The following is a 21,108-nucleotide window of genomic DNA, read 5'->3' on the forward strand; positions in this document are numbered from 1 at the left end:
GCAACTGGAGGAGCACAGGACATGTAAATGGGTTTGCTTTATTAGTTCCTTGCTAATAAATCGTGCTATTTCTTCCTGTAATAATGTACCCTGGTGTCATTTTTAAATGGCAGGCATGCAATCTAATAATGATACTCTTCCCCTGCACGCCTTGCAAAGCTGGAGAAGGATTGTGTCATATTCATATTCTGTCACATTGCCAGCTAGGTGATTATTAGCTTGAACTTAAAGGTGGGTAAATCGAGTCACCAAGGACATTCCTGGTCCTGACTCCCAGGCCCCTGATAGAAATACTCGTCCCGCCAGCATCGGGGGAATCAGAAGCCTCATGTCTACTGCTCCTTCACAGGCCCATGTTTTAAAAGAAACATTTTTCCTTTTAGCTCCAAACAAGCTCTTTTGGATGCCCTGAGAGTGCCTTTGTCTCGGTGAAAATGCATTGCAATTCGGAGCGCTCTCTTCCTTGCTAAACGCTGGTCTTCCTTCCCTCTCAAATTTTCCATGGCAATAGCCTCTCTGATACCCACAAGGAAAAGCTATCTTGCAGCCCCTCTCCCCAGCCCACACATCCTTTTCTCAGTAAGAAAATGCTGAAGGGTAACTCCTGCTCCCCCATCCAGGCCAATGAGGTTAATTGGCAATCTAATGTGGTCAAGGCAGCCCTGTCGCCTCTCTGAAATAACAGATGGGCTCAAACGTGGCAGGAGAGGGACTGAATTGATAGCTGTGTGATTACTTCTGGAATTCAATTTGCAACAGCTATAGCCTTTCCGAGATGGGGAGCTATCAATCATGGCTGGTGCCTGGGCAGGCCTCGGAGAGGCAGCTAGCTGCTCCCTGTGGTCTCTTTGTGGGGTAATGGGGAAGGCCAGGGACATCGCTGCTTCGGGGACCCCTGGGAAGGATGGGATTTGTTGCATGATGACCCTGCTCCTTGCTGTAAGCAAATGTGATGCTTGCAGAGGATGCAACATTCAGGAGCCTGTGGACCAGTCCCCTCAGCCAGGCCCAGCACCGGTGCAAGGAACAGAGGTGCATCCATGTGCCTTGTTACCCCTCCGGGGTAACGAGCCAGGAGTTGTCCTGCCAAGACCCATCCACCCAGCCCCGGGGCTTTCGGGTACCAGTGAGGGCCACCTTGGCTGGTCCCTGCTTGCCCCTAGATAGGTCCCGAGGCTGCCAGCTAGGACAGCGCCGAGTCCCCGGCTGCCGTTACTTATTTATTTATTTAAGTGCATTTCCAGGGCCAAATCCGTTCTGAACTGAGTTCCAAATTTCAACTGAGCACAGCTCGCTCATTGAAGTCTGCGTGGCGCTACCATCGGCAAGCGTCCTCCCTTCCCAGACTCATCCATCTGTCTGGGGCTTTGGATCCTCCCACATCCCTGGCAGGCATCCTACGTGCCAGCCCCCAGCCCGGAGGGCTTGTAGTTAGCAGGCGAAGGCCTGTCGCAGGCAGGCTGACCCCTGCGAGAGTCTGCAAATGCCTCCAAATGCAAGGAGCTCTGCTATAGAGATTATAGCGGTGGGGATTGCTTTTGGGTTTTCCCCCAAGTTTGTGCCTTTTGGCTAGGGGCAGGTGAGACTAGGGGGTATCTGAACTCCAACTCTCGGCTGCCTTCAGACGGATGTGGTGCTTTCACCCTTTTGCCGTGTGCTGGATACCCCCGTACGTCCCTCCCAGCCTCTCCATGTGCTCATCAGTTGGCTAGGGGATGGGGTACCGATGCCCAGCCCAGCCTGGGTGAGCAACCCCTGCCCATCCCCTGGACCCCCATGCCACAGCAGCTCCCCTCCTTCCCTCTCCGTGTCTCCTGCCCAGCTCCTCCCTGCGCCCAGCTCTGTGTGTCTCTGCCTCTCCATCTCCCTCTCTCTCCCCATCCATCTCCTCCTTGCCTGAGCTCCCTCCTCCTGTCTCCTCCCCTCCCTGCTCTCTCTACTCCCTCCCTCCGCCCGGTACCGCATTGCTGTAGTGCAGGGGGTCACTGCATTGCGCTGGCACCGTCAATAGGTGGACCCCCTCCCAGGGAAATAAAACAGCCGGAGCCTAAGCTGGCAGCCTCTGCTGTCTGAGACCACAGCTACCGGTAAGAGCTCCCAACCCAGCCGCAGCTAGCCGGGGAGGGTGGTGGGCAAGGGGGTTGCACCCACCCAGGCGGCCTGGAGAGGGGAGCAAGGGGTGCAGCTGGGTTGTGTGTTTGCAAGCGCCTGGTGCATCCAAGCCTGCAGCCACTGACCTGCTTTGCTGGGGGGTGGGGGGGGGGGGTGCAGCCATTAATAGCCACAGTCTTAACAGAATATGATTTAAGAAGTCCCAGGTGGGGAGGAGAGCAGAGTTAGGTGCCTTGTCCTCTGGAGGCAGAGCTCCGGCTTCCCCTTCCAGCCAGCCCAGATGAGCTGGGCAGGTGTGGGTGGGGTGGGGGGTGCTGCTACCTTTGCTCGGTGGTAATAGCAAGGCTTTGACCTTGATCCCCAGGAAACCGCAGGAGCCGTGATGCTGTGGATAGGGCTGCATATGCCCCTGGATCATGGTGTTTGCATAGGAGACAGCACCCCAAGGCTAGGAAGGGCATAAGAGCCCTTAGCTGAGCTGAAGTCACCAGGGCTAGGTGAAGCTGGGTTTAAACCTAACCCCAAAGAGAGGAGTTAGGGATGGGGGGGGTGCTGTGTTCCCCAACCCCATCGGGGGCACCCTCAACTCTTCCTTCAGCTTGTAAAAAGGGAGATTTTCGTACCCAAGATGTCGGACCCTCCCACCCCCTTGCAAATAGAAGCAGCTGGCATCAGGAGCCCTGGGAGAAAGAAAGAGGCTGCCTAGAGGTTTCTGAAACCCTGGCAGCCGGCATGGCAGCTGGAGGATGTGAGACGCCTGCCTTTGAAAGAGCTGCCTTTGCTGTTGTTCGGTGCTAGCACGGATTAGCCCCCACCCCCGGTTTCATTTCCACAAGGCTCCCCCCAAGGTCTAATGGGGGGTGGGAGGACTCCCTGCTCTCCTGGAAGGCTGCTCTCCGAGGACGTTACTGCCTGCGTGGCTGAGTCTGTATGACGGGGGCAAACTTTCCCTGACCTCTTTTACCTTTATGGGCAGCTTCATGATGACATTGGATTTTATTAGATGTCCAAGCAGGCTCCTGCTCTGGCTGGTTCGTGGTGCAGCTGCAGAGCGTGGAGATGCCGGGGCAGACAAACGGATGGATTGCTTTTCCTTTCCTCTCTACATTTTATCTTGATCCTTGGAGGAAAAAAAAACCCATTGCCAGCTCAGGCACCAGCACCCTGCTTTCTGCAGGCTGCCTGACTGCTTCCAATTCAGCCGCAGGCTATTTTTGTCCATTCCCTTTTGTGGGCACCATATTGTCATCCCAACCACGAGCTCCGTGGGGGAGAGCTCGATGCAGAGAGGCGGAGAGGGAGAGGAATCTGATATCGTGCTGAGTCCCTCTCGCGATATGCCTAAGCCAGCATGGATGCCCGGCAGCTTCCCGAGAGGAAGGCAGCATGTGAAATGGAGGCAGCATTTAGTTATTTCAAATGCAGAAGCTCTGGGAACGAAGCAGTCTTTCCATAAGGGGGTGCATTTGGGTGCAGTGAGGGGGCGAGCTTTCTATCTAGAAGGGCTTTAAGGGGGTACTAAGGATTAGGGCCCCCCTCTGACACCTGCCTTTCAATATGCATTCCCCAGGGGCATGGGCACACCTTGTTTGCAAAGGCTGCAAACATGGTGACTCACGTTGGAAAGGCTTTACGCAGCACACAGAAATAGGGCAGTGAGCCCCCATCATCCCAGAGACAGGCGGGTCCTTCCACCGCTGCCCCAAAGAGGATAGCAAACAGGCAAGCCTAAGCCCATCGGGCCAAGAGTTGGGTTGCTGGTGCCGGTAGAAGGTGGGCTTTAATTCACAAAGAGGACAGAAAAATAGTAATATCTTTCTCTGTATAGAAACCTTGTCATTCAGAGCCTATGCCTTGCTGAGGGCAGTGGGAAGATGGGGTGGCCCTGGGGTTTTGCTGCTTTTTGGGGTGTCAGGACTCATGCAACATCCGTGCTTTTTCCTCCCCAGCCTCCACAGGAACGCAGCGCCGTGTCCACCGCTTCGCTAGCGCCAGCCCTTCACACCTAGCCCGCGAGGATGGGGAAGGAGAAGACACATATCAACATCGTCGTCATTGGACATGTGGACTCTGGGAAATCCACTACCACCGGACATCTCATCTACAAATGCGGGGGCATTGACAAAAGGACCATTGAGAAATTTGAGAAGGAGGCTGCTGAGGTGAGCTGTCCCGCCCTTACCGTGCCTTCCCCTTTGTCTCCTCCAGAGCAACCGGGCGATGGAAAAGACCCCTAGATCATATGGTGCCTGCCTTGAGCAAGGGGCAGGCCTAGATGACCTCCCAAGGTCCCTTCCAGCCCTCCTTTTCTAGGATTCGATCTCCTTTCATTGGATTGTTCCCTATGGTCTATTTGCTCCCTTCGCCCCTTGTTAGTCCCATTTCCTCTCTTTTTTCCCCATTCTTCCTCTTACCTCTGGGCCTTTCCAACACCTCTGGCCTTGGAAAAGTAGGACCTTTTGGCCTAGTCATCCTGTTGCCTGTGTTTTCCTATCCACCTATGGAAGTCATGGCCACAGGATAGCCATGAGGGTGCAAGAGCTCTGCAGGATTTAAAAGCAATAGTGGAGACTGATGTGGATCACACCTTATCATAGTAGAGAGTCTGGCTGGGCTGTGACCTCATGCGAATAAACCAATACCTCCATACTGGTATTAGGGGCTAGGAGGAAATCTTTCCAAGGAGCAAGTCACTTATCCCTAAATGTTGTAGGAATTGGCTTGAATTTTATTCTGAAATAGCTGGCCCTGGTGACTGCTGGAGACAAGACAATGGACCAGGTGACCACTGGCCTGATCTATTCAGTCGATGCTGACATCCCTCTTTACATTTGGGTGTTCGGGATTTGATCTGTAGCTTCAGCAGAAGCCTTCCAGGTAGAAAGCCTGCTATGAAATCTAGGCATTTATTTGAATGTCAGGATCTCTCTTGTACCATGGCCACAATCATGGCGCTCTAATTAACCCATCTCTCGAGCCATCAGCATAATATCAAAGCATATGGAAAGGGATGGATGTAGAGCCAAAGGGAACCTGTATTGAATGAGGAGAGCCCAGAAACCGACTGGAGTAAGTTCCAGTGAATCGAACCATTGGGTGCCTTGCTGGGCAATTTTAGCAGATCAATATGTTATTTGAAAAGGTACGTTCCCAATGAAGCCCGGGAGGCTTTGACACATATATCCTTTGATTTTTCTGGCTAGAAACTGTTAGCTGTCATATATAAAAGAGGCAGGATGCTCGGTGCTGCCTATCTCAGACAAGCAGCTTGCAGGTTGCCCCTCACCAGCCCATTGAATTTCCAGGCAAGGATAAAACATCTATTTCTATACCTTATTTTCAGCTTTTTTTTTCCCCCAGTCCTCCCAGTAGGAGCTGCATCCCATCAAAACTGCTCTCTCTCTCTCTTTTTTAACCCAGTCACTGCTGTTTCCACATATTTCTGTCCTGTGCCGACAAATGAAAGGGGGTATAATTAGGCTGGTCGAGATGTGACTGCAGCCGCTTTAATTGCACGGACGCTTTCACTGACTTGCCAGAATAACGTGAGGACGAGAAGCTGCTATTAATAGCCTATTGACTGAGCCCTGCCGACTCCATTTTCTACTGCAGGGCTGGGGAAGGGTTGTTCTTGCACGAGGTTGCACTGGTAGGAAATGGAGGCCTGCATGAATCCCCCCCCAAAACCAAGCAAAACCATAACACAGCATAGGGATCCCTTTTTTTTTAAAGGAGAAAAGAGAAAGGAAGAAGACTTTGGGGCTAAAAAGGAGAGGTAACAGTAGCTTGGGAAGGGATGGGGGGGGTTGTTCATGATTTGTGATCTCAAAACACGGCTGCCCTTGCTGTTTAGCTTAATCTGGAAATATCAGGCTGTTTCTGGCATTTAACAGTGACATTATTGTGCTGAGCTAGATAATGCAGGTTTTTCTCAGCCCAGCTCTGGGTAACTGAATATCCCCAGTGAAGGTGGGGGGGGGAACTGTTTGCTAAATAAAAGCTTGTATTTGTCCTGGGGATATGCGTGACACTGCAGGGGCTAGTGTGATCCAGCACTTCTCTGAAAGGACCCTCTCTCTTTTTTGAGGGATGAGAGGAAATGATTCTCCCTTGCTGACACGTCTCAATCATCTGTTTTCTCTGAGCAAGGACGAGCTTTCAACGGGCTCCCATCGGGCTCACGAGAAAGGGCCCAGTTGTCCATGGAAGGGACGGTCTGCTGAGACGAGTGTCAAAACCAGCGGGTATCTCTTTACACCCCATTCAAATCCCAGTCTTTTGGCCACAATAGACAGTGCTGATCCCCCTGACTGGCCTGCCAAGAGCTAGATCTGGAAAATCGACATATGCTGATGAATAAGGGCACTGGCTTGTGGGTTGGGAGACCTGCATCCTAATCTCAGCTGTGTCACTGTCCTATTTAGGGCAGGTTTATTTAACCTATCTCTGCCTCAGTTTTCCCATCTGCAAACCAGGCGTCACAGTACCAACCTCCTTTGCTAGGTGCTTTGAGATCTCCTGATGCAAAATGTTAGCTCAGTCTGGTTATCAGCGGTGAACTCTACCTAAAACAGTGCCTTTTTGTCACAGCCGTCCTGCCACGGACGACAGTGATGTGCGTTATGAGCGATCTCTTCCTTTTCCCCCTGGCGAGGATGAGCTGAGAGTCCACATGCCAGCTAGGGAGGGGTTAAATGCTTAGCACTTGTTCAGACCTAATTATGACCCGCACAGCGCATGTCATGTAATTAGTCAGAAATAGGGACTGCATCTGGAAATTTCTATCCAACCACCCGGGACAATCTGGAAAATGCACCTCTCTCGATGCATCAGAAGCTCCTTGCTGCAAGTTCAGAAGACCGGGGCTTGTTTGAGATTTGCTTCTTTCCATGCAGCGAGGAAGAGAGGGTTTTCAGCCATTTTAGGATTTTGCCCACAATCCTCCACAGCAAGATGCAAAGTCATCCCTGATAGAAATCTGTTATGCAAGCAGGCCGGCTCCATGAATAATTCGTGCTGCACGGACCTGACGCAGGAATCACGTCACCGACCCTGAAAGGCAGCCGCTTTGGGGATGGAAGTTGGCAGCTGTCTGGGGGCTTTACCTAGTGCCCGCTGCCATCATCGGGAGTCTTTCCGTTGACTCTGATGGACCCTGTCCTGTGCCCTACTGGACAGAGGAGCAGAGCATCTGCAGTGAGGTTGAGGGGATCATTTCTGTGCCACGGTGGTTATCCTTGTGCCTCAGACCATGAGCCAGTCCGTGCATGGGAAGAACCTGATTTCTAATGGCCCATGATGGATTATCTTATACGGTCCTTTGAAACCTCTAGTGCTGAGCAGAGCTGGAGACAGGGCACCCTAGGAGATGAACGTGGCACTTTCTGTGCTCCCGTGCGCTACAAAGACCATAGCGAATGACTTGCTTCTTTATATTAAACCCATTTTTCCCCCATTTCTAGAATGCAAAAGGGTTTTTTTGAGCATTGGGACATCATAGAGCATTAACCCCTGAGGTGCAGTCAGGCAGCAATGGTTTAGCTCTCCTCCATCTCAGCTCGAGAGGGTGATTTTTTTTCCCCTCCTCTCTCTGTGACTTCATTTTCACTGACGTAAGGTTCATATTTCAGGATGGATGCACGTGACTGCATCTCTGGAGGGAGGAGGCAAGCTCCCCCTCGTGGGGAGATTTACAGATTGCAAAGAGAAACCCAGGCCGTTTTTGTGATGGAAATGCCTAAGGGAAGGAAGAGGAGGGGAAACCATTTTGGAGGCTGACAAGCTGGACGGGAGGAGAGGGAAGGGACAGACATGGTGCAATGTCAAGTTAATGAGCAATGCAACAAAGAGCAATGGGATTTTACTACCTAGCTGTGTCATCACCCAGTCATGTCCCCCCATGAGCAAGGTATGTCCTACCCTACAAGTATGTCATGGAGCAAACCCCACCACCCTCAGCATTTGAGGCTGACTGTGATTTTACCATCAAAGCGTTGGCCACGATTTTTCCATTAGACAACAAGCAACATCAGGTCGTGGCTTTGCCTGTGACTTTATCCGCTGCTCAGCAAAAACATAGTCTTGCTTGACCCAGCAGCCAACAGCATCCTTCTGCATCTGTTTTATCAATGGATCGCTCTGCAATATCACTGGATGCCTCGACTCCTAAATGCATTTGCTAAACAATGGCTTTTCTTCTCTTAGCCGGCAACATTGCACAGAGTCCCTCGATAGCCAGAAATCCCAGGTTAAGACTTTCTCTACCACTGGCAGGTTATCAGATAACATAAACCATTAGCCAGACATGGAGGGTATAATACTTCACAGAGATGCAGGACTGAAAGGGGATCTTTTGGGTACCCCAGACCTTGTACCCACATCAGACCATGCTGCTTGGCTATTTATCAAGCTTCCTCTTGAACTAATCCGTTCTTTTTTTGGATTGCACTCCTCCTCCCCTGCGCCCAAACCTCCCTCCTGTCATGGCTAGAAACCATGGTTGCAACTGCATTTATTCCTGCCTTTTTTCCACCCATTTATCCCCAGGCCTATCTGATCTTTTAGCTTCAGTCACTCTCCTCCCACTTGGGTCTTTATCTCATTGATGCGCTTACAGGAAGCAACCGTATCTGCATTTATTGGTCTGCAGATTATGGATTGGATCCTGCTGCCATTGCATTTAATGGGATTTTGCCTCTGTAACACCTTGGGTATCTGGGCCTGCGATCTGAATAGCCCTGTGGATGCTGGGATGATCCTTTGCCACGTGGCAAAGTTTGGGGCTTAGGTTTCTCACTGGGTGTTTTCTTTTCTTTCTCCTTTGATCGTCTGCTAGATGGGGAAAGGCTCCTTTAAATACGCCTGGGTGCTGGACAAGCTGAAGGCTGAGCGGGAGCGTGGGATCACCATTGACATCTCCCTGTGGAAGTTCGAGACCACCAAGTACTACATCACCATCATTGATGCCCCTGGGCACCGGGACTTCATCAAGAACATGATCACTGGGACCTCACAGGTGAGGAAGACACCGCCGCGGGGTGAAGTGTGATGTAGGCCAGGCCATGGGGACCTGCGGACATAGTCATGAGGTCCTTAGAGGGCTCCTTTGGGGTCCGTCTCTCTGCTGGGCTTTCTATCAGAACCCTGTAGATCAAGAGACAAATATGCTGGAAGCTCCTTCATCAGCTCACTGATGCTGCAAGCCTAGAAAATCCCATTTTGGGGGGGTCTTTCAGCCCCAACAATTGACAGTATTAGCCAAAGAGGGGACGTGGTCCCACCTGTCCCCCTGCCTCTGATGTGAAATGTTGAATGGCGTCATGGAGGAGGGAAGGGCCCTAGCCTGGCCTCAGGCAGCTCCTGTCACCCCATAGCTTAGATCAACTTGATTGCCCAAGGCAGGGTCATTGGACTTCACCCCTCCTGCCTTTCACTTAGGGCTGCTATCTTTGCCTTCATGGGCACATCTGGTTGCCATAACTATTGAACAAGACCTGAATGGGCACCGGAGGTCACTTGCCATCCAGGAGGCCAGTAGCTCTCCCCTATCCCACCCTAGGCTCCTGTTAGCATCGAGCATTAGCTATGGAAACAGGTCTTGACATCCATTGGTGCTGTGGTCTGGCCCCGACCATCAAACCAGCCATGTCATTCATATGCAAGATGCCTTCCCCCCAAAACACCTGATGCCCGCTGGCTTAGCAGGACGGGTGCCCTGTAGGGATGCAGATGGCAGCTATCACATAAGTACCTTCAGGCTCCTACTATACAAATCAACGGTAGCTCTTTTAGAGACTCTGCTGAAACATGGTCTGAGCTCTTTGGGGATGGCAGCAGAGATGGGATGTAGTGTATTTAGCTGGTGTTAGATACTACAGTTCAGACCAGAGAACAATTACGTTCCACGTGGCAGGTGGAGCATCCTCAGGGAGGAAGGGGCAGTAAGGATATGCTGGGTTCAAGCACTTGAGGCTCCATCAAAGGTCAATTTAGAGGGTCCCATGACTTCAGTGGGTGCTAAATGAGGCTTTTACTGGGTGTCCCTGTATGGCCAAGCACGGCTCCTGGCTAGGAGCTGGATGGTTTCACCCTGGTCCTTAGACCTAGGTCACAAAACCAAGTGCAACTGGCAGGGAATAGCAGCATCAGCTGAGGTCAGGACTGCATGGGGTGAGCAGGTGTATTGGGAGGGGCTGGCCTTGCATCTTCCCATGCATTGCCTGTCTCCAAGTAGTGCCCATTTTGGCTAAAACCAGTGGCACCTTTCCCCCACATGCCCACCCTCAGCTGTCCTCAAGGGCAAACATCCCTTGCCTGACCCACTCAATGTATCTCCCGCACCCCAGGCCGACTGCGCCGTCCTCATCGTGGCTGCTGGCGTGGGTGAATTTGAAGCCGGCATCTCCAAGAATGGGCAGACCCGCGAGCATGCCCTCCTGGCCTACACCTTGGGGGTCAAGCAACTCATCGTGGGCATCAACAAGATGGACTCCACGGAGCCCCCGTACAGCGAGAAGCGTTACGACGAGATCGTCAAGGAAGTCAGCGCCTACATCAAGAAGATCGGCTACAACCCTGCCACAGTCCCCTTCGTGCCAATCTCGGGGTGGCACGGGGACAATATGTTGGAGCCATCTCCCAACGTAAGTGCGTGTGCGCACATGTGTGTGTGCTTTTGGGGGAGTGGGTGGGTTGCAATAGACTTTCCTGCTTCAAAACTAGACATAATCAGTCTGAAACCGAGCTTTGTGGCATGCAGACTGCATGCAAAGGTCATGCCTCTGTCCTGCATTAATGCATCTGAGCCTCCTGGTCATGTATTCATTGAGCTGAGCAGCATATGTCAATGGGTCTCCAGTTCAGACTAGCAACACGGCAGCGAAGCACGAGTGTCTTCAGGAGTTGACTGGCATGGCTTCTCCTGAAGGATTTATTCGGAGGGCTCATGGGCCCCGAGAACCATATTTAACCCAGGCGTGTCCGGAGCAAATGTCACAGCCAGAGGGAGCATAGCACATGCTTTCAGACAGCCTTTTGTCACGTGAACTAAAACTAGTTCACAGCACTGGAGGGACTCCTGTTAGCTTCATTGCTGCCCATTGCACACTTGGTACATATTGAAAGTGTCCCTCGCAGAGCAGGTCATAAGATGCCGAGACTTAAGCCAGAAGAGAGCCCTTCCTCCTTGGTCTTTAGTTGTTTCCCTTCCTCGACAAGTGCCTGTTAGAGCGGAGGGAAAGGTCAGTCTTGGTCACTCTGACGGGAGCACACACCGCTTGAGTCACACGGCTTCCAAATGTCACCAGTTGCTGGGCTGGGAAGATGATCCTCAGCAGCTCTGCTATTAATAGGCTGGGTGGTGGAGGGGCAGAGCAGAGTGGAGACGGCCAGAGAGGTGAGCTGGCTTTTCCAGAGCACCGTTCATCCCAATGGACCGCCAGGCATTCATCGACACGTTGCTCCTGGGTTGCACAAGCTGCACATGCAGAAATAACTCGCTCCCTCACCCAACAAACCGAGGCAGCTGTCTCTGGGGTGGGCTGGCAGCTGTTTGAATGGCACGTCTAAGCTAGGGAGTGATGGTAAATGCACCAGCCAGTGGAAATGGCAGGGGGGAATTTGATTGCTGGGGGGAGAATGTATGAGATTAAAGGGGTTAGCTTCGGATCCCAGTTTGGGAAGATTACAAAGTGCCTTCAGACCCTGATTCAGCCTGGACCCAATTGGGCAGGTCCAGGGCCCTGAGCACCCTGGCTTGCAATCATCAGCATGCTTAAACACATGCTCAGCTGTAACCATCCCATTGACTGTAATGGGACGTCATGCGCTTTGCTGGAAAGGGGTCTACCTTGCAAGATGGAGCCCTACGTGGCCAGAGACTTGGCTTTGTGTCACATCTAAAAGACGTGACTAGCTCCCCTTCCCGGCTCCCCGGTGCTCAGAGTCCGGCCTGAGTTCACACCCAAACAGCATCTCTGCTGGGAGCATCAAAGACAGAAGCAGCCTCCAGATTTCCCCTGCATCCCAGTAAGGCTCTGACTTTTCACTTCCATTTCCCAGTGAGTTTTCCCCAAATCACAAGGCAGTCAAGTGTCTTTTCTGGCTCTCCAGGAGCTTCTCCAGTGCAGAGAGTTTGCAGCTGTCCCTGGATTAGGATCCATGACATCCCTTACACAAAGGGATGCTTCTGGTGTCTCCAAGCTGTCCAGTGCCCAAATAGGACAGCTTCACAGAGGGTCTTTGCCAGATGGAGATACTTTGAATCCAGGGCCTGGCCCAGTGAAAGCAGAGCAAGTACGAGGCATAGAGCAGAAAAGAAGGACCCGAACCAGGACTTCTGAGTCTCCATCCAGCGCCCTACGAACAACATCCTCCTTCCTTCCCAAGGCATTTCTAGGAGCAGGCCCTGGCCAGGCAGCCTAATGGCATCTTTGAGTCCACCCCAGCCGAGGAGGTCAGGCTTGCTCCTAGCAGCAGGTGGGGCCGAGGCTTCCTCCTGTGCAGAGCAGCTCATTACACTCTTAGCATTTCCCTTTATTGGGTCCAGGGATTTCAGGATCCTCCTCATACCTTTCCCCAAATGCATAGCAAGGCCAGCAGCCTTGCTTAGTACCGACAAGTGCCCAGAAGCTACCTTCTCCTTGCCGATCAAAAGCAGAGAGCATCCTCAGGCTCGCACACAGAGCATAGAGGGAGCACATTTTCAGATGCCCGTCCTGACAGAGCCGGGCTGAGCACTTGTTTCTCCTTGCACGAGTTTGAAATGACATCTGAAACGCCCGGCTGGGTCTGACGTTTGTGCGGCAGTAGCAAATCGAGTCCTGACACGGCAAGAGGTAGCAACCGTGTGTCCACACTTGTTTGCAATAAGACACGGTGCAGGAGGAAAGCATTTTCATCGCGTCAGGGGAATATAGTCTCCTTAGTCAGGTTTTGCTGGGAAAAGGGGTCTTTGCTTGCCAAGGGCAACTCATCTCAGCACCTGTATGTGCTATAATGGGCTTGTGAGGATGACCCAGACCCTCCTTTATAATCACTGCAGCTGCTGAGGTCTGCAAACCCCAGGGGGGCTGGCAGTGAGGGGGCCAGGCAGCCAGGATGGTGCTGGGTTTCTGCTCTCACATGATTTGTGGTGCAATATCCCATGATTTGTGGCATAATCCCAAGCCCCTAATGAACTTGGGATGCTTGTCTGCCAGGCATCACTGCTGTCTCTCTGTCTCTGCCAAAGGCATCACAAGCTAGGTGGGGGGGTGGGAAAGCCACGTGCTCTGATAAGGAAAAAAAATCATTCATTTCTGGCCCTTGCTTTTGTTTCCCATGCACCTCCCAGGAAACAGGAGGGCAGACACGGTGAGGGAAACCAGCAATGAGTGTCCTAGCAGGGCTCCCAGGGGGTCCTGCCGACCCTAGATGTGCAGACCCCAGGGATCGCAAGCTTGGCTCGATGTCACAATGCAGCCCGATCCTTGTCATGGACCTCGTAGCTGCCGCGCCTGGAGGACTCGCCGTTTCGTGCAATCCCCAAAGCACAAAGACTTTAAAAAAAGCAAGAAGGGCGAGAGCTGGGAGCCTTTTGTGATCCCCTAAGTCCAGGGGCTGGGGCTGTAGGAGAAATGTCTTGTATCAGGAGAGAGAGCAAACTGTGGAGCTGGGTGAATCAGGCCCAGATTGCACCAAAAGATGCATTTCGATGCCCAGTCCGGTCCTGCTTCATCACCACCATCATCATCATTCATATTTGTGTTGTGGACCCCAGCTGGGAATCAAGGCCCCACTGCTGTCCACCTCATGGAGGATCTCAGACCCATGCAAAGGCTGCCTGTTTTCCGGCTTGTTTTCCGAAACCGATGGTTGGGCATCCAGCCGCACGTGATTGGCCGGTGGCCGCGCTGTCTCCATGCCAACAGCCACCGAGCCAATCACGGCGGGAGGTCAGGAAGCGTGCCACTTGCCATTGGAAGCCAGCCACGCTCTGGATTTGCATTGCAAAGGGGAGCTGCGAGTTTCCTGGCACAGTGCCCTGGCCAGGGTTGCTCGGGTTCGGGAAGGGAGCTGCAGGCAGGGCCAGGGAGGGAGGCGGGTTTGCTGCAGCGCAGGGTGCAGGGCGCACGCCAAGAACGAAAGCAGGTTATTAAATCATCAGGCGCCTTCTGCTCCACGCAAAGCAGAGGCCTCAGCACCTTCGCTCCAGCACTTCCCATCCCGAGCTTTCCCCTCTGCAACGCTTTCATTAATCGGCCTCGATTCCTTCCTCCCCACCGCTCTTAATCCCTCATTGCACAGCTCTCTCCACCTTTCCCTTCATTTCCTCTTCCTCTCCTCCCAGGTCTTCATTTCTTTTGTCTCCGGCTGCACAGGTTTTACCTAAATATCCCATCGAAGCGGTTCAGTTAAACTGGTCCCTGTGTGGACGTGCTCCCTGCAGCTGGAGGGTTTCTGGTCCCCCTTAGTCCTGCTCACCATCAGCATGTCGGCCTTTTGCTGTCTGGACGGGTCAGACACGGGGAGTTCGCCGTGTTAGGCTGCAGTTAGGCAGAAGGCAGGGTAAAGATGCACCTTGTAGACTAACTGGATCAGAGAGGCAGTATGTGAAACAGCCTCTCGCTGCTGTTGCCCCCCTATTTGTCACTAGATGGGGAATCTGGGTTCGGTGCTCAGGCTTGGCTTTCTTTCCCCATGGCTGTGGTTTAGTGAGGCATCGTTGTAAAGGCCCTGATGGGTTTCAGGGGAAACCTCCGGCCACGGGTACCCCAGCAGGGAAGGATTCAGAAGCACAAGCAAGCAGCCTGGGTGGTGTTTTATGGCATGGGTTCAGTGCTCCCCACCCCTTCCCAGGGCGCTGGGAGAACGGGCGCACAAGCAGAGGGTGCATTCAGGCAGGGCGTTGCTGATTTACACCCACCGCAGGAGGGCTGTTCTCTGCAAAATACACAGAACCAGGACAGGCCCAAGTCAGGACTGCAAAGGGTTATGACCCAGACCTGTGCACTTGCTCAGGGAGATGCAAGCCCCTCTGTACAGAGGCAGGGCATCGGGGTGGATAAAGGGCCCAGGGGAGGTTTCTTTTCTGGTGGGATGTTACTTTGGGCCCTGGGTTTGTTGCAGAGGGTTCGTCACCAACTCGGCTCACATGCCTGCCATTTTATTCCCCAGATGCCTTGGTTCAAAGGGTGGAAAGTGGAGCGCAAGGAGGGCAACGCTAGCGGGGTGTCCCTGCTGGAAGCTCTGGACACCATCCTGCCTCCCACCCGCCCGACAGACAAGCCCCTGCGCCTGCCCCTTCAGGACGTCTACAAGATCGGAGGTGAGCTCAGGGCTGACATGTCCCAGGGGCTGGGGGGTTCAGCCAAGTCATCTGAATTACAGAGAAGCGGGACCTCCAGAGATCACATCGAGTCCAACCCTCTTGCCTGAGGCAGGATCAGCCCTATCCAAACCATCCTATATGAACCTATAATCTAAACTCTTCATCAAGCTACCATCACAAGACGCAGGTAAAGCAGGGAGACCACAGCAGCCAACATCCTGCTTCTCTAAAAGGCTGTGAACATATGCTCAAGACATCCCAAATAGAGGGCCATGTCCCCCACTACAGAGGATGGCAAAATCCCCCAGTCCATACCACTCTGGCCATGGGGTACAATTCCTTCCTGACCCCAAATATCAGTCCGACTGAACAGAGGGGCAAGACCCTTTAGCCAGGTACTCCAGCTGTGGTCCCAGCAGGAGCATTGGCACAGCTGCACAGATTTAACCTACATACACCATTGAGGTATACCAACCTCACCAGTCACCATCCCCAGTCTGACACGTGTAGCAGAAAGGGGAACAACCAGCAAAAATAGAGGCTGCAAACTCCAGATGAGATCAGGCGTAGAGCGCTGCTTGAGCCTCTCGTTCACAGCCCGTTCCTCAAAGCCCCGGGCATCACTGACAAGGGGCAGCATGTGGTGTTGCTACCTGTCAACTAGTGACAGGTTCAAATTAGGCTATCAATGAGCTTTACAATGGTTTCTACCCACTGCAGCCATTTCTCCCTTGGGTCTCCAGAAGACAGAGCCTTGCTGTGCTGTTTCCTCACCCCTCTTCCTCCTGCAGGTATCGGGACGGTGCCCGTGGGCCGTGTGGAGACCGGCATCCTCCGGCCCGGCATGGTGGTGACTTTTGCCCCTGTGAACATCACCACGGAGGTGAAGTCGGTGGAGATGCACCACGAGGCGCTGAGCGAGGCCCTGCCGGGAGACAACGTTGGCTTCAACGTGAAGAACGTGTCCGTCAAGGACATCCGCCGTGGGAACGTCTGCGGGGACAGCAAGTCGGACCCCCCGCAGGAGGCCGCGCAGTTCACTTCTCAGGTCAGCCCAGCCAGAAGGGACCGGGTGGCCCTGGTTCTCTATAGTACCAAGTCTATCACCAGTGCTTGTCGAGCAACGTGCCTGCATGCATCCCCCTCCATATGCTGCTGAAATGCAGCTGCTTCTGGGGTGGAACATAGCAGCTGGTGAACAGCACACAGCCCCATCGTACAGCATGTTAGACCAGGAAGGCTAGGAGAGTCAGAAGGGTTGGAGGGGGGGTATGTTAAGCACCGATAACTTGTTCCACCAGCCTTTGGGATCATTCAAATGAAAACCGAGCAACAAGGAGCTTTGTCATTCCATGGTAGGAACAAGCACATTTCTGCCTTCAGCCTTTCTCCATGACAATGTGGGCATGAAGACAGAGTCAGGGTCACCGGGAAGCCTGGCAGAGACAAGGCACATAAATCCATGCTCCCTAGAGAAGGCAGGATTATGCGATGCATCTCTCTTGCACACACACATGGGGTCCTGGGAACATATAGGCTTCTTGCTTGAGCTAAAGGACACCTAGCAAAGAGAACCAGCCACCTTCAAAACAATTTCGTACACTAAGCTGGTGTGTTGCACAATCATACACCATTAAACTGGCTTGGGAGCTGCCTTGTCCCTGGTGGAGCTCACTGGGTTCTCTGCTTCCCCCAGGTGATCATCCTGAACCACCCCGGCCAGATCAGCGCCGGGTACTCGCCCGTCATTGACTGCCACACCGCTCATATCGCCTGCAAGTTTGCAGAGCTCAAGGAGAAGATCGACCGGCGCTCTGGCAAGAAGCTGGAGGACAACCCCAAGTCCCTGAAATCTGGTGACGCCGCCATCGTGGAGATGATCCCCGGGAAGCCGATGTGTGTGGAGAGCTTCTCCCAGTACCCGCCCCTTGGTAAGAGAGCAGGCCCGTGGCTGGCCTCATGTTATGTGGAGGTCCACAGATGTGCTCTCACTCTGGTTCTCTGCAAAGACGTGTCCAGCTGTTATCTCTAGGAAGCCCCATGTCTCATCTCAGCATGGCGGGTCAGTAGCTGTGCCCCCCTGAAAGGCCCATCCATCAGCTGCCAAACCTCCCTCCCTAAAGTGCAATGACATATTTATCATACCAGTTCTGAGCCTTCTGGCTTCTATGGTTGAAATCAAACCCTGGAAGCAAATCTGTTCAACAGGATACAGGTCACGGATGCAGAGGGTCTTAGTGCCTCCGCAGGCAGATACATCAGTGCAAGTCCCTTTGCATGATGTGATGCATCTGGATTCATTGACCCTGCCAGTCCAGATGTGCTGTGAACTTTTAAGAATGGGTTGAGTAGACAAACCCCTGTCAGCTGAGCAGTAATGCTTGGGCTAGCTTGATGGGAAGAACAGGCTTAGATGATGTAGCCCAGTGTCATTCCCATCTCACCTGCATTTTCTGCTCAGAGGATGGGAGCGGCAATGGGAATATAGGACAGGAAAGGATCCTCGGTGCCATCACCAGCCTCTGGCATTCACAGGCAACCATGGACTAGACACGAAGTCCAGAAACAAGACATCCACTGTGGGCCTTCCTGCTCTGCTAGCCCCAGGCACCCCCTAACCACCCCGCTTTGTAAGACAAAGTCCCAGTGCTGTTGGTGTTTATACACCCAGGTCCCCAGGCTATTTCTAGCAGGGAGTTTTATTGGCATCTCATCAGAGGCTTGAGAGCCTGGCTCACGTGCACAGACCAGAGCTCATTGCACCTGCTTGACTGGCAGGGATGCTCCAGATGCAGACCTGGGGAGTCACAGCACTTGAGTGTTGTGTGCAGGGAGCACTGGACAGAGATGCTACTGCTATTCATTTATTATGGATTTTCACTGAAATCCTATGGGAAGTTCTCTCCCCCCTTCCCCGAGCCCTAGTGAAACAGCCTCACAGCTTGAGGAGGCTGGACAAGTCATTCACAGTCACAAAGTCAGTCTAGGGGGGGACAGATGCATATTCATCTAGCGGCTCACCCCGAGCCAACCTTCCTGCCGTGCTTTACTCTGACCATCGGTGAAGGACATCGACTGCAGCAGGCATGGAAAAGGTTCCCGGGTCCAGTTAGAAACATAAAAACTGCCTTGGCTTCCAACCCTCCTACTTCCTCCCTTCCCTCTCCCTTCCACAGGTCGTTTCGCTGTCCGCGACATGCGGCAGACCGTGGCCGTGGGCGTCATCAAGAACGTGGAGAAGAAGAGCGGTGGCGCTGGCAAGGTCACCAAGTCGGCGCAGAAGGCCCAGAAGGCTGGGAAATGAATCGTAGGCGCCCAGCGCACCGCGCAGAAACCATCCCCGGCCCCAGGATGCCTCCACCTCCTCCCCCAGGCGCATGTGTGCACATCAGCTTGTAAGAGTTTATATGTCAACGACTGGATGCTCACCATTAAGGTCCAGTGGAAATTCTTTAAAAGGAAAAGCATGTTCCAGCGTTCGTGAGGCTTCATGTTACTTTTACCAATAAACTGGTACAACATCCACAGTGCAGGGAGTGTGCGTGTGTGTCTGTTATGGCTTTGGTACCAAACTGGAAACACGGGGCTCTTATTCTCAAGGGCTGCAGGCCTCCCATGACCAAGTAGCCCCTGGCTCCAAAGCACTTATCCTCCCAACAGCCCTATGAGGCAGGGAAAGGGTGTTCTGGACAGGGGAAACTGAGGCACAATGCTCCAAGGGGCTTTGGCACTTGATTTCCATTAATTGCCCATGGGGCCCGACCCTAAGGTGTCCCCAGGAGTGTGTAAAAGAGCAGGGACTTGAACTCAGGTGTCCCCTACAGCTAAGCACTGCTCTGACCACTGGGCCACCTTTCCATTCCAGCTCTAAGGCAGCAACATAAATGACCCTGGTAATATAGGAGCTCAGTATCACAGAGCCCAGGCTAGCTCCCAGCCTATGTCCAAAGCAGGACTTCAGCATTTAAGCAGTAACATCTCCTGCATTTGTGCCAACAGGGACAGCTGCTCCCAGAAAGCAGGTAGCTGCTCTATTCTGCACGGGTCTGGACAAGCAGTGTCCTGGTATAGAGCCAGCCAGGGTCCTCCGGGTGGGAGAGGCTCATGCATGCAGTATCTAGCCAGGGAAAATCTCTCACGACACCCAAAAGTCCCCAGCTCCCCCCGAACAGCAATGAGAAACAATCCCAAGCAAAATTCAGATCTCAGCTCTAGTCTCAATTGCCCCAAATTTAACCCTTTTAATCCAGCTTCTACCTTCAGCCCATTTGGGACTGCATTTCCAAAACCATACCCCGTGGAGAGCAGAGAGGGGTGTATTAAGCCCAGCCTCTGGGATGGATGGTAACGCAACGGGCACATACAATGCAGGGGTGCTTATCAGAGCAAAACCATGACCTGATCCCCATTGTATTTGGGAGGAGGGAGGTGAAAGCAAGCCTGAAATCACAGCAGCCATCCTGCTGCTGCCCGGCAGGACTGGCCAGGGATATTGGAGACCACGTGGGAACCAGTAGCGCTCCGATTATTTTTGCCAGGTTTACGAAGCCTGCACAGGGAAGCAGGTGCCAGGGGAATGCACTCATGGCTATTTCGGATCCGGTGGCAGACTGACACCAGCAAATGGACTTTTTTGGCCTGCTGAGGCCTGCAATCTGGGGATGAGCAGGGCAAGAGTGGTGCAAGAGATATGAAATGTTGCTATGAATTCTGGAAAGCAGGCTGCCGGCACCGCACAGGCGAGGGGGCTGGTTTAACAGTCAGGACCAGTGAAGTAGGGCAGGTACAAGAGAAGCAGCAGAGAGGGGTAAGGGGTTGGAGGAAGCTGGGGGTAATATTGCTTGGTGCCGCATTAACTTTCCCACACAGAGCTGGGAGAAGCAATCTGCTCCCTGGCTAGCTGGGACAGATGGGGTCAACTTCTAAAAAGTATTAACAACCTCCCCTGCACATACACAACCGGACACAGGGCAGTAACCCTCTTGTACCTGGTTGTCACCCTCGCAACCACATTGCCCCCCAAATATGACCTTTAGGAAGACCAGCCTTTGAAAGGACAGGCCCAGGGGCTGCACTGCCATGCCACAGCAACCCTTGTATCACACAGCATGGATGGTATGAGGGCACGTGCTGCATCGGGTCTACCGGAGATCACCATCCCAGGGCCAGGGACTCCTGGTTTTTGACCTCCAAGAAGGGCTGGGAGCAAGCAGGGAGAAGCAGTAGCTTCCTCTTCTGGGGTACAGACACCCCAGAGTTCACCCCTCGCTTGCTCCTACGGCTGTATGGTGAGGGCCAGCAAAATTTGGAGGCATCCTGACCCCAACCCTCTGGGCTCCGGCCTGCCATAGGATGGCATAGGATGACAAAGGATGCCTGCCAAAGGATTTGGAAGCATCTGAGGCCCCAGGTGAAGGTGAAGGGTGCTTTCCAGTAGCAGGGCCACATATGGTTCTTGAATGACTCACGGATCTGGAATTGATTTGGCTGATTTGACTTGGGACACACAAAATTTTTCCAAAAAAGGACCCCCCCCCCACCAAAACTCAGTGGGGTATCGCATCGGGAGCTCAGGTGCCTGATAAGTCTCACACAAGGAACAATCCTGGACCTTTTCTTTCAGGCAGCAGCATCCCCTTAGATATCAGGAACTAAAGGGCTGAGCTGAGTGCTGACTTCTGGCGACC

At 53.1% G+C, this 21,108-nt stretch overlaps 1 protein-coding gene across 1 annotated transcript; it reads left to right on the forward strand.

Annotated features, from left to right (window-relative positions):
* The first annotated feature begins 1,960 nt into the window (after nt 1–1,960).
* EEF1A2 (eukaryotic translation elongation factor 1 alpha 2) lies at nt 1,961–18,951 on the forward strand. The gene is made up of 8 exons (XM_019484433.2): nt 1,961–2,087; nt 4,062–4,274; nt 8,948–9,127; nt 10,458–10,754; nt 15,268–15,418; nt 16,213–16,469; nt 17,118–17,352; nt 18,598–18,951. The coding sequence occupies exons 2-8, from the start codon at nt 4,131–4,133 to the stop codon at nt 18,723–18,725; spliced, it is 1,392 nt and encodes a 463-aa protein (XP_019339978.1). The 5' UTR covers nt 1,961–2,087; nt 4,062–4,130; the 3' UTR covers nt 18,726–18,951.
* Nucleotides 18,952–21,108: the final 2,157 nt, after the last annotated feature.

This window comes from Alligator mississippiensis, chromosome 9 (assembly GCF_030867095.1).
Source record: "Alligator mississippiensis isolate rAllMis1 chromosome 9, rAllMis1, whole genome shotgun sequence".
Classification (NCBI taxonomy): domain Eukaryota; kingdom Metazoa; phylum Chordata; order Crocodylia; family Alligatoridae; genus Alligator; species Alligator mississippiensis.

Coding starts and splice junctions, on each gene's coding strand:
- EEF1A2 (XM_019484433.2), top strand. CDS start 4,131: ATGGGGAAGGAGAAGACACATATCAACATCGTCGTCATTGGACATGTG. Junction 4,275..8,947: donor TTGAGAAGGAGGCTGCTGAG/GTGAGCTGTCCC, acceptor ATCGTCTGCTAG/ATGGGGAAAGGCTCCTTTAA. Junction 9,128..10,457: donor TGATCACTGGGACCTCACAG/GTGAGGAAGACA, acceptor CCCGCACCCCAG/GCCGACTGCGCCGTCCTCAT.